Source organism: Cololabis saira, chromosome 24 (assembly GCF_033807715.1).
Source record: "Cololabis saira isolate AMF1-May2022 chromosome 24, fColSai1.1, whole genome shotgun sequence".
Taxonomy (NCBI): domain Eukaryota; kingdom Metazoa; phylum Chordata; class Actinopteri; order Beloniformes; family Belonidae; genus Cololabis; species Cololabis saira.
In genome coordinates, this window is record NC_084610.1 from 10,320,250 (window position 1) to 10,347,857 (window position 27,608).

The window sequence follows — 27,608 nt, forward strand, 5'->3', positions numbered from 1 at the left end:
TAACCACGGAAACAAGAAAATAGATGAGTCATTGCATTAGAAAAAACAATGACGGAGGAAACCTACGCTAGGCTGCTGTATCCACTGATGTGGTCAGCAGAACTGAAAACCAGGACCAGGATTATGACTCGTGACATGTAAATGGACGGGAAGAATTATTACATCACAATCCAAATGCAAATAAATCTATTTTTGCACCTTTTTTTCCCTCCCCTTTCATGCAAAGGCTGAGAAACTGTTTAATGTATTTCGGTGCAGCCTAAGAACACACACACAATCTTTGAAGTGCACCCACGGGCGCCAGTCCTGCAGTGCTATTAATTGCACAGTCTTATCTGAGTGGCCCAGGCCCGCCACGGGGAGTTGGGTGAAGAAGGTGGTGGGTGGGTGGGATAATAAGGGTGGGGGGATGTCTTAGATCAGCTCATCCCAGAGGGAAGCTCCCAGGAGAGCAGCAGCTCCACACATGCACACTTTCTCGATGGCGTGCATCTTTGCCTGACATGTTCCAGCCAGTGGTTAACAAGACGAGGCGTTTACTCTCTAGGCCGGGACACACCGCCGCTCGTACACGACGTCAGTCAGGGAGCGTCAGCCGTGATTAACCGCGCCTCAGATCCACAATCAATGACCAGAAGAGCAAGTGACAGCTTAATACAATGCAAACGAGGACTTGATTCTGTTACCCGTGGTAGGTACTCAGCATTTATGATTCTCACACACTGCCTTCTTCGAAGCCATTAATCAGTCAATTGTAGTGGTAACAAGGGAAAGCACAGCTGTCCGGGAGCTGTTTACAAGATGCATCACTTTTCAGAATTGTTTGCTAAGCTTGGGCGGATATGTGGCAGCTGAATTAAATAAGGCCGGTGGTGACGGGAGTGAAAAAAGACGAGGCTCTGGTACAAAGCTGCAGAGTGTGTATGTGCCATAAAACACACACACTATAATCACGTTGGCAGGCAGGCCCCGATGTTACTTAAAACCGTGGGATCATCTCTGACCGGACTTAAAGCCGGCGTCTGCCACGCTATCTCTGTTAGCGGTGTGGGATGTTTGGGAAGCATATCTCCCCCGATAGAGTCTTCCCCGCTGATTGCAGACAAGCTTAACCTCCCCTCCTCGTTGGCCACAAGTTAAATTACAGACTGGATGTAAAGAGCAGAAAATCAAAGATCTGTCCTGAGCGTGTGACAAAGAATTTGAATGGGAGTGCTCAAATAAACGTCCTATCAGTCTAACGGAGGGTGGGTTATAATGAAATCCATACAATTCCCGAAACTGCTTCATGATCTCTTAGACAGCTCCCCAATCAATAATAATATTGATCTCACTTATTGAGGCTCAAACTGATAATGAAATGTTTCCTCCAGTCAAGACTATTAAAAGTGCTTTTCTTCTCCGCCAAGATAAAACCACACCCATCCAATTTCCCTGAGTCACCCTCCACTCCTTCTCACACGGCCCCCCCATCTTCAAAAGTTTTCATTAAGTCTGAGGAGAATTTCGGTCTGAAGAATTATCTTCATTCATATTCAACGCGATTAAGCTTCGTCTCGAGGGCTTCCTCTGGAATTAGCATCGCAGACAAATCTGTTAAAATCTGATTAGAAGTGTGAAGGAAAAACAGTTCCGACTTCTGCCCACTTAATTTGTCTAGACAAGATGGAGGGACTCTCCGGTTCTCCGGCTGCGTCGCCATGGATACGGACACTGCTTTCCGCCCGGGGGAGAAGCCCATTATAACCTCCCCCTGTCAACGCTGTAGCAACCTGAAGCAAGACCATTATCCGAGTCACCTGGGGGCAGGAATTTCATCATCTGGTTCGTTTGCTCCGGAGAACAAGTGGGTTTCTGTGTGTGTATAACCTGCTTGTTACTGGGTGTGCAGGTGTGGGCCTGGATTCAACACTGAGTCATTCTGCCGGGTTAAATGGTTCTGACCTCGCCGGTGCACAGCTTTGAGTCACTCAAGAGCAGAGAGGCAGCATGAAAACAGAGCTCTTGCGCACACACCCCTTTAAAAACGTATTCATATCTTCAATTGGCAGATAAATGTACTTTTTTTTGCCTCACGTGTTCGGTTGAATCGTCGTTATGACGACACGGGACCAAAACTATTCCAGGCATGACGAGAAAGACCAAATAAGATTTGTGCAAGCCCAAGGTCTGATAACCAAAACTATTTTCTGGCAGACTGCAGTTCAACTTAATCCTTCAGTGTTATTCAGGGTCGCAGGTCGATCGTGGGAGTGCACATCTCATCGCCGTGGTTACAAGCAGCACGTCCAGACAGGACTAGCAGATATAAACTAAAGCTGTGTCTGAAATCACCCTCTAATCTCTATATAGTCACTACATATTGCACTGCTGTCTGGAAGTGTAGTGTTGGATCCTCTGTAGGGCCCTTAATTTATCACACAACGCCACAGTAACCAGTGTTGATCCGTTGTGGTTCAGCTGTGCAAAAATAAACGCTGGTAAACTCAGAAGGTCCATTCCTTTAATGAGAAATGTGCAAACAGGTGCGTCTCTGAAGACATCTGCAGGATGCACCAAAACCTGACAATTATCCACTCGAGGCTGAAGCGGTGCAGTCACGCGTCTGACGACTCCTCACGGTGCTTTTCTGAACAGAATAAATAAAACGGCACCGTGTCTGCGTCATAATTTTACTGCCTCAACGACCCAATACATCAAGCAAAAATAAGCCATTACCATTATGATCCACACACACACGCACACACACGCACACACACGCACCTCAGCCAGACTGCCACATGTGTTTCTATGAGAGCCATTAGAGCTGGATGCAGAGTCAGTATTTGAAAATTGATCATATTTTTCCAAATGTACCATAGCCATGTCTGCCTTCACTTAAAAATGGAATCAAGTGAGTGAATAATTAAAAAAATATTTCCATTAAGTCTGATGAAAAATGTTAAAAGCTTAAGTAGGGCTGGGCGATATATCGAGATTTTAATATATATCGATATATTTTCAAACACGATATGGTACGAGACAATATCGTTTATATCGATTTAAAAAAAAAAAAAAAAAAAAATACATTTTTTTTTAATGATTTTGATATAGCTTATTTTGTGACAAATTGACTTGAATGTTTTATTTGAGATTTGCACAAATGTTTTGTTATTTGCACAACTGTCAACCTCAGTGGAAAAGTCTGCCTGTTACTGTCTACATTGTATTAAATGCACAGTGTATTTTAATTTAATTCTTATGCAGGAAAGGGATATTTGTTTTATTTTATTCAAGAAGCATTTTTATTCTATATATGCAGGCAGTTTATTTCATTTGTTTTATACATTTTGATATTGTGCAGACCTCTGTTAATAAAGGTACCTGTGTGACATTTGGCACGAGGCTTTGTATTAAAACTGACTGTTTTTTTAAGGGTTTGCCTCAGAAAAAATGAAGCTAACAGAGATGCTATGCTATAATGCTTTGGGGGAAACCCCAATTATGGCACAGAAAAAATATCGAGATATCGAGTATCGCCATTTAGCTAGAAAATATCGAGATATGACTTTTGGTCCATATCGCCCAGCCCTAAGCTTAAGATTAGACAACTGCACACATTTCAACAAGAGTTTGACCTAAAGTTTTTGTTCAGACAGAACTTCCTGACACAATGGTTCCTACAACCACCCACACACACACACCCACACACTTCATTGTGCATCTTTCTGGTTTACTGTACAAATGCAGGATGTCCACTTCTATTGCTGAGAGCAAACAGGAAACATCCAGAATTAGCACCAAAAGCACCTTCAGGTCCAGATCTCACACACACAATCACACAATATTAAGAAGCAGTGGTTTTATAAATCCTCCAATCTGTGAATATTGGGCTTTTGTTTTTAAAGAAAAAGAAGTGTCCCGTTCCTTTTGGTCGACAATATCAAGAGGTGGAGATAAAGAATGGATGAGAGGGGTGACAGCAAACAGAGAGACCCAATTATAACCCAAGTACAAGGCCCTCTGGGAATTCTCTACCGCGATGGCGACTACACACAACGGCGAGGATGACATTTCTGGGAGCGAAGGAATAAAACTTTCAGCAACTTTGTGGTTTTTTTTGTCTTTTCACTTGACTGCCAAACTTTAAAAAGGACAACTCAGCAATCTCTCGAGACTTTTCAGTTTCTTTGAAAGTTAATGAAAGAAATAAATATTGAAAAAGTTAAAATATGAAGGAAAGAGGAGACACCAGAGAATAAACCTGCTGTTCTTTCAGGATTTTTATTCCAAATTAGTAATGTGAGCATGACGTCTACATTTGTCAGGATGACTGATGAAACTGATTTCTAAGTCAAGCGTATGCAAATGTTCTCATAATTTAAAATGCAATGACTGAAAACCGATTAAAGACTTACAGAAAGTTATTTTTCAAAAAGAATTCAGACTTATTGAGTCGTGGTTTTCACCAGCGATGCTCAAAACATGTTTCCAAACGCTGCAGCCTGCCCTGCACGTTTACTTCTGGAAAGATTGTGGAGAAGATCCAACTTTTAAACCTTTGCAGATATGAGATGGTCTTATAGTGAAACATCTGGACAGACACTGTGCTTTTTCTACTCTTTTCCCTAAGATAGTGCAGATGTGATGGACACTACAAAGGCTTTTCCTTTGCAAAGAATGGGCAGTATGTGGGCAGAAAGAGAGAAAAGTAATGACATAAGCATGTAAAATGACCCTGGGATGTTGCAGCAACACATATGCTTTTCCTAGCTCGCGTTACAGCTCCTTTTTAGGACAGAATAACCAAAATGTGCAGTTTGCTTCTCTGGTTTCATGATGGCGAGTTAATGGAGGCTTGAGACTGCAGAAACAAAACAAACGTCAAGATTCCCCAAGTACAAAAGAATGTTCCAGGTCCTCGAATGGCCCCAATCTTCAGGCCCCGTGTACACTGTAAGCTTTAGTGATCTTTCTTTTTCAACATATCCTTTTTTTTCCCCCAGCGGCTGTTCACATTATTTTTAACAAGAGTCCAGAGTAAACTCCTCAAAGCCTTGATTTGACCAACTTGACATTATAAAGCACAGCACGCTGGAGATGGAAGTAAAGGAAAACATGTTGACAAAAGAGGTCCGTAATGGGCAGAATGGAAATAATAAATGTGCGTGTCGACTTATTTTGGCAGGGAAAATGAGAAGAGCGAGTTAAAATAATGGCATGGGCGTGGTTTGGAGCAACGGCTGCTTCCCTCCATGTTTTAATCCCATCTTTTGCACTCTCTTTTTCCTACTCACGATATTGACAAAAGTCAACCAAGGGTGACAACGGATTAAAATAAAGTAAAAAATAGCTGCGCGAGTGTCATCTTTCTGTTGATTCAGTATCTTCACATTCCAGGCAGATTCCAGTCATGATGTTGGCTGAACACATTCGAACGAAATAACACTCCTTTGCAATGCCAAATATTTATTGACTCCATCGTAAAACCGCATCCATCGCATGCCGAGGCTGTGTAATCCAAATCACATTTCCAACATGATATTACTGCCCTTGGCATCCCGCCCGTCCACATCTCTGTGGAAGGTTGCTTAATGCATCACAACACATTCCTGATGGACGGACGGATGGATGGCTGGATGGATGGATGTAGCAGTTGTGATGGAGCACTTTCTGTAAAGCCATTCCAGCTTTGACACTTTTATATTGAATACATATTTTCGCATGGGGGCCATGTGCACAACTACTGCACACAACAGTGTGTGTGTGTGTGTGTGTGTGTGTGTGTGTTCAGCATCGTGATCAGTAATAAACTGGATATATTCACAGCCGGTTGCAGAGTAATGTACAGGTCCGGCTGACTTGTTCCTCTCATTATTATTCAGATTCAGTACCAGCAGCTGCTTGCTCAGCAGCAGTGAGACGAAAAGAGCATCTTCATGACACCCCGCTGATATTTATAGTAGGAACAGTAGCTCGATTATGTGGAGATTCACTTTAACATGAGGACTGGGAGGAGGGATGCACCTTCACTAGAAAGAAAAAGGGACAAAAGGATGACGAGACAGCTTTTTTAAAATAGACTTGCAGAACATTCGTGGATCATAATGTTTCATCCAGAATACATTAGTCACACATGAGGCTTCCCTCGGCTCTATAGAGCAGAATTGTACTGCAATGTACATCCTTCCATCACTACTTAACTCATGATAATCACTTATTCAATTTCTGATCTGATTCAGATCCTCAACTGTCTGGAAACAAAAAACGCTTGGAGCAGTGGTGGTTAATGTATCTGCAAGTTCTACCTGAAGGGCAGATTTTTCTTTAATAGCATTTTATGATCAATCTACACTTTCAGACTTTCGCTCTGGATCAGGATCTTGTCTTTGAGCCACAAGACCAAAAGCAGGTCCAGCTTCTACACCTAGGTTTAGGATGATCAAATACATTACAGATAAATATCAAACCTTCTTATGTTCATTCACAGTATCTCATTTAGAGGCCGGGTTACATAGCAGAAAAAAGAGAGAGCCTTTGAGGTACCCACTGGCCTCTACCCAGCAAAATCCCCTCCACCGGATTCCTGACATGCTTTAAAAGAGAGGTAAGCCCCCTTGAAACAGAACAAAAGGCACTATTAACATACGACTCGTGACGACATCGCTGCTGGGGAAACCTATGTCCGGGGTTGCAGTCGGCGCACAAAGAGAAAACAATTTATGGACAGAACTCATTTCAAGACGGCAGGCATCCCATCAGTGTCATCCCATTTACCACGACGACAGAAACAACACTATCAAAAAGGTCAGGAATTCTTCTCCCTGGAGCGGGTGGGAGCGCGCCCTGGGAGCGCCGCCGCACACCCCCTTGGGAGGACGCTGGTGTCACTGGGTACAACCAAGACGCTGCTCGCACTATCATTTTCAAACAACTTCCCTTTACATTATTGTGATTTATTGATTACAAATCCCTGCTGTTGACTTCTCCTCTCAAATAAGAGACGCAAACGGAGTATCAGTGCCACATTGAACAGGGACAATGATGGACCGTTCCACCTCCGACCTTCCAGAGAGGTCTTTCATAAGTCAGCTACCAACTTACAAAGACACCACTCTACTCCACAAAGCTGGAAATGGAGCCGCTGTGACGTGCAATCTGCTGTATGCGCTGCAGACAGCAGTGAGAGAGTACTATGGGGTGACACCATTTCTAAAATATCACAGCCATTTATTTATTTATTACTTCATGCTGCACTAAAAAGAACAGATAGACAAAACACACGTGATGATACTGATATCTCTGTGAGGCGGAAGGCACGTTTTGCAGAAAGATTATGGCGACCACATCCAGTCCTGTCATATTCTGTTATCCAGTATTTCCTGATACACAAAAAAGCCGGCACAATATGTCCAAATCACAGCAGTGACTGGTAAGTGATTACAACCAATTATTTTATACTATTAGTCAACATAATGTCCACAAAAACAATCCCCAATGATTTAGAAAGCCAGAATATACCTCAACCTGAGAAGCTGAAGCCAGATAAATATTTAATTGAGTGATTTAAACATGTTGTTTCCACTAAAACCATGTAAAAGTAAAAAGAAAAAAAGACGAACATTTCAGATCCAGATGTTGAATTCAAGATACAGCCTTTTAGTCTCAGAAAAAGAGCAGCAGCTTCTCTGTTACCAGGTTAGTTCATCGGTCGAGGGGAAAATCTCACAGCAATATTGCTGTGGCTTTTTCTGTCTAGTGGACTGAAACCCTGGGTTCAGTAAGAGGTTCAAACTCATTCTCTGAAGGCTGTCAAAGAGCCTTCTGCATTGCACAAATATGAACTAAGATAAGCAATGCGGGTGAAGGTAAGTGCAGAGCGAAAAAAAAGGAAAGCAAGAAGAAATATGACGGTGTCAAGTGCAATTCTGCTCCAAAGACCTGACACTGCAGCATGAGCAGCAGAAAAGGTGCCAAAGGGAGAAATACCGGCAGCGCCAACAGGCATAATGGCATTAAGGCTGTCTAATAAGAGCGGAGGTCTGGTCTGCCTCGAGCTGAGAGACTGCAGCGTGCACCCAGACCGACTGCACCCATCCAAGAGCCGTTTCCCAAGGATTTACAAAAACACACAAAAGCTGGTATCCAGCTCTCGTGCTTCTCGCCACCGCCTGCCTGTGCAGGGCGGGCCCGGCAGGAAAAGCAGCTTCCTACAAATGTGATTGTATACGCCAAAGATGACAGCAATAATCAAGTCCTGACAAGATCAAAAACTTGAAACATTTCACTCGAGTCAGATTATTCTTCCTGGTATTATTTCCAAATAGTTAAAACGGCTTCTTTTAGTCACGTTTCATCACTTCTTTGATGTTTAAAATGTGCTTGACTGGGAGAGCGTAGACGGCCTGATGCGACCCAAGTAATGGATTAAAAACAAGGTCAGTGCCCAAACAATGCCCAGCTAATCAGCACACTGATTACAGGCTAATGAAGATCAGCTGTCACATTTTTGCTCATTCATTAAATGGGAGGGAAAACCAGCTATATAAAAAAAAAGGGCCAAAATGGCAAAAAAAAAAAACAATGGACTTGAGCTGAATATAATACACAATTAAAACCATGCAGGTTAAATCAACTGTGACTGTTAAAACCAGACCAGATCATTTTGAACTGCAGATATTCCTCAACCACATTAATGACCATTAACAGAGCGTTAAATGAATGTCTTATTTAATTATTTCCATAATGATGCTTTACCTGAACTACAATTAGCTGCACATCAGTTATAAATCTCCCAATTTGGAGACTTGCTTTGTATTAGAATTGTCTTTTTACTTGCTAGAGGCATGTTTCAAGCCACCAGTTGTAGCTGAAAATAAATAAAATGTGTGAAACAGATGAGACTTTTCACATTTCAGCAACACATAGCACAAAATCAAGTAAATGACGTAGTAAATTTTGGGGGGATTTTTTTTTTTTTTTTTTTTTGTGCGGCGTACACTAATGTCACGACTCTCTTTGACGACACAGCGCCATGTAATTAAAATAAAACGTTAAAAGCAACTTATGCTGAAGTGGGAAGGGTATGTTTTAGTGGGAAGTGTGTTAATAAAGCCGTGAGAGGCGGAGATGATGGTCTCTGCCTCCATAAATGCTGCAGTGCCGCCGCCATCTTACCTCGCTATTACCACCTAACAGATATGTGCAGGGCGACAATAACGTCTGTTCCCCGGGATACCTGCCACCCTCACGACTTATTCCTCTTTTAAAACCAAAAACAACCCAAATCAAGTCAGTTCTTAACAAAATATTCCTTTATTTGCATTTCCCAAAACACGCCCACTCCCAGCGTTATCCCTCCGGGATATGAAAGAGACAATACACGTATGTTTCTCTCTGATTACTTTCACATACGAGGGTGTTCAGGGTGTAACTCCAGTGAAACAATCGTCTTTTTTAATGACAGTATCGCTGGTTTCCAGGTCGGTGGTGTTTTTGAGGTTTAGGACGTGTTTAAATCACAGCAGAACATTTAACTCTCGGGGAATCACAAAGAGAAGGATGTGGGAACAGCTTTAAACCGAGGGTGTGGACAATCTCTCTTTTCACTTTCCCCCTCCATTCAGTACGCTGGTACAAATTATTTATTTATTTTTCCTTTTTTTTTTTTTTTAAATGAAAGAAAAAGGAAAGTCGCCAACCCTAATGAAATATACCCATAGTAAAAAATAGACCCCTATATATCCTCTTCCTCAGAAGAGGTTTCATCACACCAGTGTTATTAAATGCTAATAACTTTAATAAATTATTTCCCACTATTTACGCAAAATCTTCCTAAACAGCAGCTAAAGTGTGTTAGAAATAACCAAGAACACGCGAACAGCGCCGACTCTCAGACGAGACTTCCGGTTAAAACCTCCAAAATAAAACTTTAAACAATTTAATTCCACATCATCGCTTTCAAATCGTGATACTAACAACTCCACTGATATCAAGTTTACAAAAAAACAGCCCGCCACTTGCTTGCTATAAATCTTTGAATGACCATTTCTAGTTAAAATAAATTACAAACATCATGCTTTAGGTCTGAAAGTCCGGCAGTTCAGTTTCCGGTCTAATTCTGCGCTTGACGAATCTGCGGGAAACGATATGGTCGGGATGAAAATACACATTTTAAAATGTGATATTCCTTACCTCCAGAGCCATGGCCGAAACGGCAGCAAGCAGCAGCAGTAGAGCTACTCGACGGCCCATGTCGTGTGTGTTTGGTCGCTCCTGGCGGCGGCGGTGCTCCTGATCGGGGAGAGAGTGTGTGCAGCAGCAGCAGCGTCGCTGACTCCAGTCGTCTGATCGTGAAGCTGCACAGCTGCTGGTCACGTGACCTGAGGGGATTAGCACCGCGCAGCCCCGCTCGCGCAGCCCACGCGCTTTATCTATTTATTTATTTTAATCTACAGTGTTTACACTCTCACCAACACGCGTTTACCCGGTATCTTTATGTATTTATTACTTATAAATAAGAGACTTGAGTGAGATTTTTGTACTTAAAACATTTTTAATTTAAAACACAGGCACTGAAACCGCAAAATTAAAAAAGAAAAATACATTTATAGGGTCAAATCCCATTACACTCATATCACAATTGTCATTTAAAAAAAAAACTTTGATTTGCCACCAACTGCAATTCACTTACATGACCCAGTTCATGTTTTATCCTCCATATCATTTCAAGTAAGGTTAAAAAAAAAATATTACAGTCCTTTCATGTTGTTCATGGCATTGATGTGTGTGTGTGTGTGTGTGTAATATATATATATATATATATATATATATATATAAAAATATCACACACATACAGTACAGACCAAAAGTTTGGACACTTCCCCATTTGTTTGAATGTCCAAACTTTTGTTCTGTACTGTATATTATACACAGTATATATATATATATATATATATTATACACAGTGTATACATATATATATTATACACAGTGTACACATATATATATTATACACAGTGTACACACACACACACACACACACACACACACACACACACACACACAATCCAGTTCTAGTCTTTGCATCAGCGGACCACCAGTAGACGACTTGACTTGCGTTAAAATGACTTGATCATAAACTTTTATAACAGTTTAAAATTGGATGGGGGGGGTATTTAACTCTCCTAACATAAAAATAAAGTGGTCAATACTGTGTCCAGAAGGAACATTTGTCCCCCGGTGGTATGAGCCTCCCTTCCATGCTGACAAAGATAATCTTCACCTTCAAAGTGCACGCTACCTTTGATCTGCACAGACGGTACAAATAAGGATATGGGTTATTAGCCAGCGCAGAGTACCAGCTGAGGGCCCGCGGGGCAGCCAACGGTTAAGTCCATCAGACATGATGTGGAGCTCTTTGGACGTCTCCTGACCCACATTTTGTCAAATCATTTACTTTCCAACCACATGCTCTGGCGCAGAGATGCAGTGGCGTTCATTTCAGGTGTTCAGCACTGACACTATTTAAGTTTTAATGTGGATATTTTGGTGCTCTGTACTCAAAGACGAACAGCACAAAGTGTACAATCATCTCCGGGCCTCCGAATCCGGGCCGTGAGAGCTGCCGCTGAGGTGGTCACAGCGCTCGTCCTGCACTGGCGGGATTCACTTTCGGGTGTAGCCGGGGTAGGGTGGTGGCGGGGAGTAGTTGTCCAGCCGGGGCGGAGTTGGGGTGTAGGGTGGGGGGCGCGAGGATGGTGGGTACATCTCATAATCATAGGTGTATGGAGGTGGAGGACCTGAATTGGCAAGAAAAAACAAAAAAACATTAGTACTGCAGCTTTAAAAGATGTATTTTTGTTCTTTTATAATTAAAAGTTTCAGATTTCTTCCACGTTTAATGTGATTGAGGCCCATTTAGTTAATTGAGACAACAGCACCATCTAGTGGCCGAATGTAGAAACTGCATTTGAGGTTAAAAGGTCCGCCACTGTTGGAAAAGGCTGCAATTCCTTTCATTGACTACATTAGACTAGGTTACTAAATCTAAATGCATCATTATCATAATTATTAAATAAAAAAGTTAAATCCAATATCTTTGTATTAAATACATGGAAGTTGAGTTTGAGAGTCATTTAAAAGAAGTCCACCTGCAGCTCATCTTTAGCTCAAAGCACAGTAATTCCCATGTTTCTACATACAGAACACAAGCATTCATATTGCAACATCTCGTGCATCGTCTTCATGAAATGCGATCCGGGCAGCGTGAAAAGCGCTCCGGTTAGAGTAGCATGAAGGCAACACACGGAGCGTTATGAAACGTGATAAATAAATGATGAGCCTCAGACAGAAGAGAGGAGAAAGGAGCATTCTTAAAGCTGGAGAGTGACACAAAACACCAGCGCCGACGTGCCAACAATGCATCTCTGAGGACAATGTGGAAACTCCGAGGCTGTGTTCCTCCCCCGAGCAGGGAGACACGCAAAGTAGTGAGTTGAAGAAGGAGGAAAAAAAGGAAAACAAAAGGGTAAAATGAGACAAAGGGGACTGGGGAGAACTCATGGTTGTCTCTAGACACTCCTAGCTGAAAGGTGGAGCCTGGACAATATTATACCTAATTTCTTTACAATTGCTGCCTTTGCAAAGATGAAGTTACACTGAGAAAATCTGTGAGAATCTTTGTGGGGGGAAAAACAAAATCATTAGATTTTCAGAAATCGACTAGCATTTACATAAAAGGGGGAAATGCCTGTGGCTTCTTATGTGAAGAGCACTTCTGCATGGAAAAGTATGACAAGAGAAGAGATCAGACTGGAAGAACAGCAAACTAGAAGTTGCTTCTTCACCAGTTACTAAAAAGCGTTTTTTTCCCAAGATGAAATTCCTTACTTTTCCAGAACTCTCCGTGCACTTTTGAGATCACGTGTCACGTCTGGTTTCGAGACAGACATAGCATGACCATCCAGCTGTCAACATTTACGTTTTGAACTGTGGATGCATGTTATGGTGCCAAGTAGTCAGTTCAGTTATGATCTTGTAGATTTCCCCCAATTTTATGGTCTACTTAAAAGAGAATTGCAAATAAGTTGGAAAAGCTTTAGTCCAATAAAAAATAACTTAAAAAAAAAGAATAGTTACAAACCATTGTTATGCAAAGGTTCATTTATTTTTCCCTTAAATATCATGTTAGATATTTTTTTTAGATCTCCAATTTGGTGACAGAGGTCGATGTTAAAGACATATTATTATTAATAATATAATAATAATAATAATAATAATAACTTACTGTATGTGGTTTAGCAGACATATATGTGAGTACAAGCACAGAAAAACCCTGTGTATAGCTTTAAGATGCCCACAGGCACTAAAACACCTCCACACTACCAGAGATGCATGTTCTTGAACTGAGCACTGATAATAAGCCAGATCGTCCCTCTCATCTTCGTTCTGGAGGACACAATGTCCACGGTGGACAAGAAGAAGCGCTTTGGTTCAGAAACAACGGCTGCGTTTCTGGCTCATGGTCACATGACCCGAACATCACGACATTCATTGTCGATTTTCAGCCGTGTCCCATGCATAAAGAGATTTCCCCACATTCTCTGATGATATCATGTACCGTACACATGTATGAGACACTCAAAGTCTTTGAGATATTACATGGAGGAACATCCTGAAGTAATTTCACACAGTTGTAGACAGGTTCTTGCAAACTGGTGAACCGCTGCTCATCTCCACCTCCAAGAAACTGTTTTTATAGCCAATTATGTCACTGATCTGTTGCCAGTTAACTTAACTTAATTAGTGGTTAGATGTTCCTGCAGGTGTTTCCTTTTAGTACTACTTCCTTTGCAGAGGTGTCAAGTAACAAATACAAATACGTTGTTACCTTACTTAAGTAGAAATTTTGGTTATCTATACTTCACTGGAGTAATTATTTTTCAGACGACTTTTTACTTTTACTCCTTACATTTTCACACAATTATCTGTACTTTTTACTCCTTACATTCTAAAAACAGCCTTGTTACTCTATTTCATTTCGGCCTTTAAAAAAAAACTATCCAGTTAAATTGCTCCATCCGGATAGAGTGAATTTGGTTGTGGTTGTTTCAGATGTTCTTGTCCAGTTTTGTTCTTACATCCGTTCCCTCAGATTCCTGCAACTAAACTTGGATGTACATTCCAATAAAGGTTAGGATAAATGATAACATGCCTCTGAAGTTTGACTTTTTGCACCATTACAATACTTATAGACAACTAGTCATCATATCTCCTTCTCTCTGAAACACATGTTAATGCTCAATAGTACACATATATGGTTCTTTAATATATTTGCATCATACTAAGATGCATTCATTTTCAATGGCTTTTGTCCTTAATGGCTTTTTTCCCCCTTACATTACTTTTACTTTTATACTTTAAGTAGTTTTGAAACCAGTACTTTTATACTTTTACTTGAGTAAAAAAACTTGAGATGATACTTCAACTTCTACAGGAGTATTTTTAAACTCTAGTATTTATACTTCTACCTGAGTAATGAATGTGAATACTTTTGACACCTCTGTTCCTTTGCAAGTCTTTATATCCCAACGATTAAGACATGTTGCTGATTATTTATATGTTTCTCATCACCAAATGTAAATAATGAGCTTATTCAATCCTGTCTTTTACTCAGCATCCTTGCTGCTTTGGTGTGTGTGTGTGTGTGTGTGCTGACCCACCTGGATAGCCCTGGCTCACAGTGTTGACGTAGGAGGTGTTGAACACGCCCACCCGTGCGCCACGCCCGCTCTTCACGCACATGCACATGCACAGGAACAGGGCCGCCACCGCCCCCATCAGAAACACCACGCCGAACACGATGCCGGAGATGGCAGTGCCCCTGAAACACACGGCCAGACACTTAGCGGAGTGTGAAGAGATGCAGCCGGTCTCCCGCGCGAAGGCCATCATCATCCGTCTGACGCCGCCGTCACGGAGAGATAAACCGAGGTATCTTGTGTCATGTTTGCACATCTTGTGACTGTCGCTCACGTTCTCTGCAGAGGAGTTTGTGAGAGTCATCCCTGACTCAGGCATTGCCGCTTCAGAGAGCAGAAAAGTCTGACTTGCCAGAGTCATTCATGTCAAAATATTGAGCAAATATATAATAATATATATCGATATATTTTCAAACGCGATATGGTACGAGACAATATCGTTTATATCGATTATTAAAAATATATATATATTTTTTTTTTTTTTTTTACGATTTTGATATAGCTTATTTTGTGACAAATTGACTTGAATGTTTTATTTGAGATTTGCACAAATGTTTTGTCATTTGCACAACTGTCAACCTCAGTGGAAAAGTCTGCCTGTTACTGTCTACATTGTATTAATTGCACAGGGTATTTTAATTTAATTGTTATGCAGGAAAGGGATATTTGTTTTATTTTATTCTATATATGCAGGCAGTTCATTTTTATTTCATTTGTTTTATACATTTTGATATTGTGCAGACATCTGTTAATAAAGGTACCTGTGTGACATTTGGCACGAGGCTTTGTATTAAAACTGACAGTTTTTTTAAGGGTTTTCCTCTGAAAAAAATGAAGCTAACAGAGATGCTATGCTATAATGCTTTGGGGGAAACCCCAATTATGGCACAGAAAAATATTGATATATATCGAGTATCGCCATTCAGCTAGAAAATATCGATATATGACTTTTGGTCCATATCACCCAGCCCTACTTTGGACGGCGACCTGAATGATCACAACCTCATGTTAAGGAAACAGAGACCTGGTGACTAATGGCACTTTTCGACTAGTACCTACTCAGCCCGGCTCAGCTCGCCTCCACCCGGTTTGGTGCTTTTCCACCGTGCTGAGTAGATACTTTTTCTGTAACTACTCTGCCGAGGTTCTAAGCGGCTGAGTCGGGCTGTTTCTAACGTCCAAGTTGAGTCGAGCCGAAGTGAGATGAGTAGAGCCGAGTAGGTTCTAGTGGAAAAGTGCCATGAGTGGACGTGCAGCGGGATGGCAGGGAGAGACCGAAAGGTCACATGGTGTTCAGCACCTTCTGGCCTCTAAAAGGACAGCTGGTATGTGAATGAGCGCTGCCCATTTTCAATCTTATAGCCAGAAAAATCAAATCCAACATCGTCCCTGGAGATTATTAAAAAAAACAATTTTGGCCAAACCTGGAACAGACTGTCCAGAAAGCACTCCTGTTTACCACTTTTGTGATGTTTTCGGGTTCAGAGCGCACGTCACTTCGTGCACCCTCTTCTCTCATTTCCAGCAAAAGATAATTGAGGCTTCCTAGCAACCGCCGCTGTTAAAGCCTGGGAAGCCTCTCCGACACCTCGAGTCAGATGCTCTTTTATCCTCAAAGTGTCTGGCCGGCAGATTTGTCACCCTCAGCACCGGTGATTTGTGATCGGCTCAAAAGGAGAGCGAGTCTTTTTCCAGCGAGAGCGGGAAAAGGATTCAGCCTTTTGTGTGGTTTTAATGAAGAGAACGACATAATACACCTGGGAATAAACAAGAATAACAGAGTTAAAGTTCATTTTCTTAATGCGTCAACTTACGAGAGGACGTCCCCCACGTAGGTGTAGTAGGAGCAGCAGAAGGGTGGGGATCCATCACAGCAGTACTCTATGCAGCCTTCACACTGGCCGTCGCTTCCTGCAAACACACATCCAAGCAGAGTTAAATAATCACATTTTCCTTAACCGGGTTTTACAGTTGCATCATAATTATGTTTCTGAATCCATCTCTGCCACTAAGTGACTCGTTCATACCTGTGCTTTGAACTTAACCCCAGACTTGTAGTCAAGAAAGACCACCTAAACCGAGACCAAGACCAAGACTAGTTCAGCTCAAGACCAAAACAAAACCTAGTTATTTCATCATCTTGTGTGAGTTGTAGAACATCAGCTCCATCCTGGATCAGCTGCTTAGTTTCCATATGAGCTTGTATTCAACTGCAGCACAATAACACAGAGAAGTGGATGATGATGTTGAACTCACTATAAATGTTTTCATCAATCAGCTGAGATCAGATATGTGTGGCGACTGCACTACCGCTATTTCTACACTATTGGAGGATTGACTCCAGTGCTTTTAAGGATTGACACGACTATTAACTAGTCCCAAAGTCTTCTAGCAGAATAACCAGCCTCCAACACCCCCCTCCACCTCAGAAAAGTCATGAATAGTAAATGTTACTGATTTCAATTGTACTTAATTTGTAGATGAAACAGTAATTTTAAATATTAAAGATGCACAATTACCGACTTGAAATTGCATTATTTACCATTATAGTAGCCAGATTACACTGTATATCAGCATCACTGGAATAGACCTGATGCTTAATCCATCACAATAATACGCAGATACTATTTAAAGTCCAATGATGCCATATATTTATTCAGACATGGGTCAAAGACGTGACGCTTACTTTTTCTGTCCGATGGAACTTTTTACCTAATAATAAACATAAAAATGAATAAAAAATATAACATGTATGTCTACTACGTTCCTTCTACATGTGCCCACTCTTATTTTATTTAAACATGTTAGTTATTGGTAATTTTCTGCCATCTGAAGTGTGAAAACATTATTTGGGGTGACCGTCCGGCCTTGACTTTGGTTTGGACAACTGGTTTTAAATCACATTAAAACTATTTAAAAATAATGCTTGCCCTATTGGGCATACTTTCAAACTTGTTTTAGATTTATTGACAAAGTTATGGAACATTTGTACACACATTTCAATCATAATACACAAACTAATCTTGTCCGAATATGTTCATTGTCTGAATTATCATCTGGGGTGACCATGAAAAAAATACAATTGAGGGACTTTTATATTGACAATCATCTCAGAGAGGATGTTGCATCAGCCAGTTACTCCATGAGGGTCCCAGAGAGACAACCTGCAGGTCAGTAGTCTCTCTCTCCTTTACAAATAAATCCTCTTTCTAACTGCTGCAGTGTATACGTCACATTTTGATATCATGTGGGGTGACCACCCTAAAACTGTAAATAATTAGTTTTATTTGCAAATCTATATTTTGAAGGTAAATTTGTTAGTGATTTGTGGTGAGAAGTAGCTAGCTTAGATCATATAGCTAACTGTTAGCCTGTTATATTTGATTAAACTTGAAAGCATCATGTGGGGTGACCACCTGTCATGTGGGGTAACCAACAAATGGCAATTCTGTATCAAATTCAAAATTGAATGTCTATCAGTTTTGGTTCAAATATAAATTATTGGTATAGCATGCATAAGTGGATACACCTTGTACACATTTTAAATCAGTTTTATGAATTTTAGAGTAAGTAAGAGGGTGACACTGCCATTATGGATAGAATGCATTTAAAAATGGTTTTCAAAAAATGAAAGGAAACATGTGTCTCTTTCTTGAACAGTTAATTTAATTACTGATACTTATTAAAATATAAATTTGGTTATGGAAATCTATTAATTTTGAGATTTGAGAATTACGGTCGCCCCAAATAACGGTTTAAAGGTTTAAAAACACTAAAATACCATTGTTTGAAGTTTTCACATACATGCATGTGTACATTACATTTCAAATGTTTGGAAAATGGCCAAAATTATCTTTATTTTAAGTATTTTAAAAATGGGCTACTCAAAGGCCTTATACGTCTTTGACCCACATGGCTGTTATAAACACAAAACTGTAATTAAATACAGACACACATGCAGATGCACCAAAACATTAAATCAAATGCAAAACACAAATAGTTTACAAAACCGTACATTAACAAGAGGAAGAACTGGTGATACAAGATTCTAACACCTTGGTGCAACGGTATCTCAGTTATCCGAGTCAAGACCAAGACCACAAAAAAGTGGTCTCGAGACCTACAACTCTACTTAACCCCCCTTGTTCTTGCGACTGGAAACTTGGGAGAGAGGCCGTGTTTTCTGCTATGCTACCGTCTCTCCAACGTAAATGTAAAAGTGGAAGAGCGTGATGGTGGACAGATCAAATAACGACAAAAGCGACAGGTAAGTGGCTTATTTGGGTATCAGTTTTCAGTCACACAACAATCAGACAATGCCAGCCCTGTAACGTGTCCTTGTTCAACATGACGCTGGTTTAACAGGTTTGAACTAATTCAAGCAGGAAGTTTTAAACAACAAGATTATCCTTGACACAAAAACAGCTACTTCTCCTCCCATATCCTCTTATTTTAATTTAAATAACAGTCACAAGTGGAGTCAAGCAGTGGTTTTTCATCACATGAGCAAGTGGCTTGCAGAGTGAATTTTCAGTTGAGGCCAAATCCTGTTTTTAAAACACAACAGTCCACACCGGAACACTTATTTATACTTCATCCCTCCCTGTTCAAGAGAGATGGACCCACACAAATTCACCGCAGCTCTCCTCATAGCAGGAAATAATGCAAAGATGATATTAGGAATAAAAAAGAAACAGCATTAATTATCTCTGAATGTGCATTCTGATGAAGCACAGCAGCCCACGTGTCCCACCTGCTGAATCAGACGCTGTAGGCTGCACACAATCCCAAGATATCTCATGAATCTGTGACACAAAACTGGAAAAAAAAGCAACACTTTCCTAACGATGACATCAGTAATGAACGTCGGCCAAACTCATTTGAGAGATTTGCTTCGTTCTGTCAACTTGGTGGGAGTTTCAAGCAAACGTCTGAAATGTAGAGGATTTTAAAAATGCCACTTATTTGTATTACCTGGTTTGGAGTGAATAAACTACTCACCATTGAGTTTTGATGGTTTTATTAAACATAATTGAAGATGCTTTGGTTGCATACAAGAGGAAAACAGAAGAAAGCTTGTGAATTTGTGAGGAATACGCAGAAAATCTGAGTTTATAGACTCATAAATAAGGTGCACATCAACACTTGGTGCTTGTTTAGTAGCTACCACAGGTCTTCCAAGGGGCAACATCTGTTTTTTGTTTTTTTTGGGGGGAGAGGGTGGTTCCACAGCTGAGGTCAATGTGGAAGTAAGAAAAACCGCAGTTCAACGATTGACCAATGGGGGGCCGGGCTCCATGATCAAAGACCCCTGAATCATGCTCAAGACCCGTTTGGGGCCTCTGGCCGGGACCAAACATTGCTAAACAGCCCTCTACACCTCACTAACGTCACCCCCCCAGTCGAAGGGCTGCCAGCAGGGTTAACCAAAGACATCTGGGCTGATGCTGGAGCAGCCGGGTCCTCCGGCGGACAGAACTTCCACTCAGACCGTTTGCTGACCCTTCCAGATTCACTAACTGGAGCAATAGCCAACCTGCCATCAGTCAGTGTGGTTACATGCACATCTAAATAGAATAGAATAGGAGACTTTATTGATCTCCCAGAAGAGAAATTCAATCGTGCAGCAGCCAAACACACACACGCTCAACGGTTTATACAAAATATTAAAATAGAAATAACCAATAAATAGCTAAATAATAAAAAAGAGCAATATAAAATGTAGAAAATGAGTAATGTACAAGAGAAAAAAATAGTAAACACAAAAAAAACTGATAATATTTACATGTGCAAAAATACGTGAGGTATTTAGCAGGCAAAACAAGCTATTGGCTAAGGTGTATACATGGCTTTTAAAACTTCAATATCGGTCTGATTAAGGCAACAATTCAACTTTCTGTTAAAGGATGTAAACGTACTGCTTGGTTGCCTAGGTTACTAATTATGGAGCAGTAGCATTCAATGCTGGGAACTTCATAGCATTGTTGTTTCAAAAGGGGGGCTGGACGACATCCTATGATTCAATTGTGAGATAAAAACATGAGTATTTCCTTGTTGCTAAATCTATCTTAGTACAGTTTGATCAGGTTACTGATCATTGGTCTGTTCACGGTGCTGAAAGTAGGGCTGGGGATCGATTCAAATGTCAAGAATCGATTCGATTCCGATTCTTAAGATTCAGAATCGATTATCAAGATTTGATTCGATCCGATTCCGATATTGATTTGGGTTAGTGTTTGGTAACTGTTTTTTGAGCTGTTGCATGAATTATATGACTGTAGTTATGTAAAATATTACTACTAGTATTATATTGAGATTAAACAGCAAGTATTGCAGCTAATGATGCTGTAAGGACCAATCAGCTCCCAGAATGCTGATAGAAATGCTTTCAGAAACATCATGTGGGTCAGAATTACCAAACAGATCCAGGGAGGAAACAGAGACGGATGAAATCGGTTTTATTTTTCCCCACATTCCGTTTTTATTTGTTCCATTTTCGGTCTATTTTGGTTTTTAATTTTTGAGCATTTGGTTTTTAGCATTTTTTGCAAATGTAACCCCAAGACAGTATATAAAGTAATGAAATATAGACAATTTATGCAATTATAACCTAACACTTTAATGTTTTCATACATTTAAACATATTTAAAGGCAAAAACATGGCACCAGTTATTCTCGTGTCCAACAAAACATTCCTTTTTTGGGGATAAACAAAAAAATAACCAAAAGTTGTAATGTAATGATGAAAAAAAAAACAACAAATAAATAAAAGGAAAAAAAACAACAACCAAAAAAAATAAAAAATAAAAAAATGGATCTTTAGACATATGAATCGATTTTTAGGAATTAATATGAGAATCGATTTAGAACTGGGAAATCGATTTTTTCAACACAGGCCTAACTGAAAGGACTTTTTCCTCTGAACCCCCCCCCCAGATTAGTTAATGAATCCATTCCAAGTATCATCTTAAACAGTTTGGACTCCGACATCACTATCTGTATCTCTAAAAAAAATACTCCACACCACCGAAAGGGAATTTTGCACAGGGCCTCCAAAAAGCCTGGGTACGGCCCTGCACACAGTACGAGCTGTCTGTCAGCCAGCAGCCATGCATCTGTGATTGATGTGGCTAATCCCCCCCCTATGTAACTGCTTAGGCAAAAGCCTGGTTATTCAAAAGAATTGTACACACAGCTGTGCCTCTCTGCCTCGACCTGCTGCCGCGACACGAGCCCTTTTCACCAGCGGGTTTTCAATGCTGTCTCTGAGCCTCTTTTCTGCTTTTCAGGTTTCTTTCAGTGTAACTCAAATAAACAACTCTGCATGTAAAGTGTGTGTGTTGGAAAAAACAACAATTTTCACCGGTTTCAAGTAGATTTTCACTTGAAATAAGTAGAAAAATCTGCCAGTGGAACAAGATTTTTTTGCTTGTAATAAGAAGATAAATCTTGTTCCACTGGCAGATTTTTCTACTTATCAAGTAGAAATCAAGTGAAAATCTACTTGAAACAGGTGAAAATTGTTGTTTTTTTTTCCAGTGATGAGTCTTGTTTTAAGTGTAATGAGATTTTACTGTTTATTATTATTTTCGATTTAGGTTTCGGCCACAAATTTTCATTTTGGTGCATCACTACTAAATACTACTGCATTCTTCCAAAATTATTAATTCTGTCTCAAATTATTCTAGGGGGGGACAGCTTTACTAATGGGGGGGACTTGTCCCCCCTGTCCCCCCCCGGGATTTTCGCCCCTGGGTTCAAATACAGGTAGAAAAGTTCCTCGGGGGGGGGGGTTTCATTCCACAGAGGAGGATCTTATGTTGCTTCCTTCATGATGAGGACTGGGGCTTTGAACGCAGCACCTCCCAGGATCAGATCTGTGCCACTCCCCTCGAGCAAACTCCTGAGGGGGACTCTGTCTGGGTGGTCCTCTGGTCCTGGCTCCTGTCTCTCCACAGGCTGTGGCCCCCCTGAGCACCCAGCCCCCCAAGACCTGTCTCTCTCTCTCTCTCACACACACCAACACACACACTAATGCCGCGTTCCATTTGTCCTCGGAAGTGGGGATTTCCCAGTTCCCAGTCGGAATTTTCAACTGGAACGCCCCTCGAAGTGGGATTTCCCACTGGGAAAGTGGGAGAGTTTTCACCACCCCCGAGTTCACATTCCAAGATGGCTGCCCCGGTTGTAAACAGTAGAAGAGAGCTCTGTAAAAATTAGTAGCACTTTATTCTAGTTTTAGTCACACTAAATCAGTCGTATACAAGTATTGTTCGGCATATATATGCTGCTATAGTGTAATTTACATTTTTCATGAGGTATATGCGAACTACAAACTTGTTTTCCTACTTTGTAACTGGAACGCTGATAACTCGGCTTGACGTCATTCCCAGTTCCGAGTTCCGACTTCCGAGGTAAATGGAACGCAGCAATAAATCAGCAGGCTGCTGGAGACTGAACTCAGCAGGAAAAGTTTCCAGCTGTTTTCTGTGCATTGTCTTCCCCCCATGTTTCTAACTTCAGTAGTTTATTGAAACGGCACCACTGAAGCAAACCTTTTATTAAAGGTTTTATTAAAGCTTGAAAAAATGTGTTAAAGCTGAAACTCACCAGTGAATAAACAAAGCAGCAGCGAGTTTCTGAGCCAGTCCCAGGTCCTGCACCTCCCCCGAGCCTCCTCCATGCTCACAGTCTCTCACAAATGAAACAAGTCGGGAATAAAACGCACTTCTTCCGTTTGATTGAGGATCTTACATGTCTGAGTCTCCTGGAAGCAGCTTTGACGCAGAAACCAAACTTTATCTTCAGTGAGCGCCGGCGGGCTCCACTCCACGTGTCCTACTCACACCTCTGAATTGTTGCTGTACTGAGTTTTTTTTGTTTTGTTTTGCCCTTTTTTTAAATTCCCGTCTCCTCCACTCAACTTCCCAGCCGTCCCCCGACTGCTCAAATAACCCACTCCAGTTTTTCCCAGTGGAGATATTGGCGTGAAGTCGAGCTGGAAAACGGCTTCTGGTCGCCACCTTCAAAATAAGAGCACTCAAATTGAAAAATCTAATCCTATTCTTTGAATTTATCAGTCTAGGACTTTAGGAAAAGTTGATTTGAAAAAAACTCCCGAACAGCTAAATTGTGGTTTACAAATGTATGCCCGCAAAAAAGCCCTATTAATCAAAATTCCCCTTTGTTTTTAAAAACAAATCTCTCCTGAAGTACTTTTATTCAATTCCCCACCGGTACTCCGTCATTACAATGGGAATGCTTGGAAATAATATTATTTTCACTTCAGCCTGCTGTCTTGTCTAATAGTGCGTGTCTACATTAACTAAAACAGCATCAGCATGGAAGGCTTATTAAAAACTGCTTTCAAAATAAAACTACTCACCAGGAATAATTTCATTGTAAAATCGTAAATACTTCTAATCTCAACTACAGCACATAATATTATCAAAAGTTTCAGAGAGCCTGGAGAGGTCCCTGCCTGGAGTACAGGCTTGATTCTGGGATGGAAAGCATTTAATAAAGTTCACCAACGTGTGAAGTCATATGTGAACATGATATGGAAATACTTCTCTGGACCAAAACCCATTCCGGATGGAAGCAAAATGGAAAACTGTCCTGTGGTGAGATGAATTGAAATTTGGCATTTTTGGAAACCAAGCAGGCCGCGTCTTCTGGACCGAGGGGGACCATTTAGGTTTTTATTGGTGCTAAATTCAAAGGTCTGTATGTGTGATCAGTGCCTATGGAATAAACAGCTCTGATTGTGACTATTATAAAAGGAACTATGTATAAATACAGAACTCCATCCATCCATCCATCCATCCATCCATCCATCCATCCATCCATCCATCCATCCATCCATCCATCCATCCATCCATCCATCCATCCATCCATCCATCCATCCATCCATCCATCCATCCATCCATCCATCCATCAATCCATCCATCCATCCATCCATCCATCCATCCATCCATCCATCCATCATCTACACCTTCTCACTCCTATTTAGGGTCAAGATATTTGCTGAAATCTATCCCAGTTTTCTTTAGGTGAAAGGCAGGGATAAACCCAGCATTAATCTATCTATCTATCTATCTATCTATCTATCTATCTATCTATCTATCTATCTATCTATCTATCTATCTATCTATCTATCTATCTATCTATCTATCTATCTATCTATCTATCTATCTATCTATCTATCTATCTATCTATCTATCTATCTATCTATCTATCTATCTATCTATCTATCTATCTATCTATCTAAATAAATAAATAAAAGTTTGAAGGTACATGTAATGTAGCCTAAAAACGTAATATTGCTTTATATCTGGCTTCTAAACTTCAAGGACAACATACATAGGCTACTTTAAAAATGTACTATTAGGCTAATATTTTGGTCGTGACAGCGTATCTTTTAACTTGAAATAAAAGATGTCTCAAGGCATTTACTCTCAATGATGGGAAAGAAAACTTAAGTAATATGGGTTTTGTATGACATTTCAGAGATTTACTTAAATATGGGATTAAATTGAGTGACTGAAACACTGAGCTGGTTTATTATTAGTTTAAAGAGAAATAAGTCTGTAGTCTGCTTCCTAACATCAATCTGAGTTATATTATACTAATTCTTTTTGTTTTTACTATTATCATTTCCCTTTGGTAGAAGTGAAATAGCCCACAGAGGAAGCTTTTATTTTGAAAACAGCTCCTAACCGCAGTTACCGTAACACCAGATGTTAACACGCGCAACACGAACTTCTTACATGCTTAATCAAAATAAGAAAAGCGAGTATTTATCACAGTTAAACTGCTCTTATTTCTGACTGCTGGTGAACAGAAGTGTTAGTAACATGTTTGTAATAAACGGATGGTGTTTGAATTGATTATCTTCCCGTCGTTTTATTTTGAAGACGTTAATTGTTGCAGCTGCTCGTTTTGACAAAAAGAAAATACACGTGTTTGTGCGTGCGTGCAAGTGCGTGTGCACACTGCTCTGTCACATCACGATTTCTATTCAGATGAAAGAAAACCCAGACTGTATTGAGCCAAGAAGCCACCAACCGCCCCACTTTCTTGAAAAGTACACGAATCCGTCTCATTCATCAGGGATGTCATTGGCTGGAAGTGTTATCCCATTAACACCTCCGCGTCATGTACTTATGTCAAAATCTATCCAATATGAACATTTTTTGATTATATTTTTTAATTAACGGGGTTTCAAAACTTTCATTTTGTTTAAACAGAATAATAGTTCTCCACAAGGAGTGATCTGGTAATCTAAAGTCTCAAATCCATCATTATTGATCAAGAATCTATCCAAGTACCTTGATCCAAGTCACAGTACTGAAACTGACGTCATCATTGACGACCCTCCCAACGCTCATGTGTAACTTTAACAATCAGGCAACTATGGAGGTTGATTATGCTGCTTTATTTGGAGTAGTGCAAAACATATTGGTATTAATACGCAGCAACCTCTTTTTTATTTCTTCTTTTAATTACCGGTACTGTGATTTCTCTCTCCTCCACAGCTGAGAGAAACATTGAGTTTGGATTTCTAGTTATTGAAGTCTCGCTCCATCAGCTGATCCAGGATCACAAATGTTTCCTCCCAGCTTTGGTCCAAAACTCACAAAATACCTGTTGAAATTATGAACTTCATCATTCATATTGTTAATGACTTCATCATTATTGGTAAAATATTGTGGATAATTCATTTGTCTATAACTTTTCCTGATGGCATTGTTCAATATATTCAAAATAAGTTTAATGTTATTTGTATTCCTGTCTAATAATTTGCTATAGTATTCCTGTTTTGATATCTGTAAAAGAGTTGTCCATTTAATTTTATGTTTCATATTTATTCATAGTTTCTTCAGTTCTATATTTTATGAATTCTTTATAGAGTTCTTGTTTTTACAGGCATTTCCCTTTGTGACACATTGTGTCTGAATATTTATTTCTTTTAGTGTATTTCTTTATCGGACAGGTCCTATCGTACAATAATTTAAAGGTACACAAACGTTTTTATATGCTTTGTCAAAGTTAATTCGTTAATTCGTTAAATACCGACTCCCAGTTCTGTTTAATCAGCTCTTCTTTAAATGCATTAATTGTCTCCTCTGTCTTCACTCTCTTAAATTGTTGTCCAACATCCTGTTTCTTTTTCTTGTAGCAGCCATCATACACTTCAAAAACTGGTAGATGGTCGCTGATATCATTTATTAATAGGCTCAGACTGTGCATCGTATGGATAAAGTCTTTTGTTGTTTTGTGATCATTTGGATGAAGACCTGAGTTGAAGCTGCATGTTTCCTCAAACCACTCCTTATAGGTTTCTAAGTTAGACCGTGTTGTTATAGAGATGCACCTTATAATTACTTTCTTTTTCTTTTCCTTATCAATTTCTACTGATATACATTCAAATATATCATTCATCACTCTTGTCATTTCTTCCACCACACCATACTTCAGGTTTTCGTCCACATTTATAGCCACCCCCCCACCCCCCCTCCAGTCTTCCTCTCCAGGTCAGAGTCAGCTCCCTCCTCAGAACTGATCCACGTTTCACAGATGAAATAATACTGAACGGATGTTTGAACCGGCTCAGATAACGTTTGGTTTTGTTGAAGTTTGCATACGAGCTTCTGCTTTGAAATGTATCATAGAGATTGTTGCCAGCTTGAACCGTCCTGTTGATCGTCTGTGTAACAGCAGCAGTTATCGATGACGTCCAACTACAAGTTACTATCTGGGTCAAAGTCATCCTCCACGTCCTGACATTTGTACTCGGTGTAATTAAATGATTTCCGTTCCATTTGATCACAATTGAGTCATGAAAGATGATCTTCTGTCAACAGA

The 27,608-nt window shown here is 40.2% G+C and overlaps 2 protein-coding genes and 1 long non-coding RNA gene across 4 annotated transcripts in view; 1 reads left to right on the forward strand and 2 right to left on the reverse strand.

Moving 5' to 3' along the window:
* Nucleotides 1–10,329, reverse strand: part of appa (amyloid beta (A4) precursor protein a) — a 29,269-nt gene extending 18,940 nt beyond the window's left edge. For both annotated transcript variants that reach the window (XM_061715449.1, XM_061715448.1), the window contains exon 1: nucleotides 10,174–10,329. In XM_061715449.1, coding sequence (XP_061571433.1) covers nucleotides 10,174–10,233 — 60 coding nt within the window. In that variant the 5' untranslated portion in view covers nucleotides 10,234–10,329. The remainder of the gene's footprint in view (nucleotides 1–10,173) is intronic.
* LOC133424881 (uncharacterized) lies at nucleotides 580–4,078 on the forward strand. Its single transcript, XR_009770921.1, has 3 exons — nucleotides 580–691; nucleotides 1,661–1,846; nucleotides 3,888–4,078. It is a non-coding gene; the product is annotated as an uncharacterized LOC133424881 (long non-coding RNA).
* A 226-nt stretch (nucleotides 10,330–10,555) lies between the features above and the next one.
* On the reverse strand, nucleotides 10,556–23,719 carry cyyr1 (cysteine/tyrosine-rich 1). The gene is made up of 4 exons (XM_061715671.1): nucleotides 23,352–23,719; nucleotides 16,556–16,652; nucleotides 14,703–14,863; nucleotides 10,556–11,780 (listed from the first exon to the last, which is right to left on the reverse strand). The coding sequence occupies exons 1-4, from the start codon at nucleotides 23,422–23,424 to the stop codon at nucleotides 11,647–11,649; spliced, it is 465 nt and encodes a 154-aa protein (XP_061571655.1). The 5' UTR covers nucleotides 23,425–23,719; the 3' UTR covers nucleotides 10,556–11,646.
* Nucleotides 23,720–27,608: the final 3,889 nt, after the last annotated feature.

What these genes read in the sequence shown, in the direction of transcription:
- cyyr1 (XM_061715671.1), bottom strand. Translation starts at nt 23,424, where the DNA reads ATGGAGGAGGCTCGGGGGAGGTGCAGGACCTGGGACTGGCTCAGAAAC. An exon ending in GCTGCTTTGTTTATTCACTG is followed by an intron (nt 16,653 to 23,351) that starts GTGAGTTTCAGC and finishes GTGTGTTTGCAG; the next exon opens with GAAGCGACGGCCAGTGTGAA. An exon ending in TGTGAGCCAGGGCTATCCAG is followed by an intron (nt 11,781 to 14,702) that starts GTGGGTCAGCAC and finishes TTGCCAATTCAG; the next exon opens with GTCCTCCACCTCCATACACC.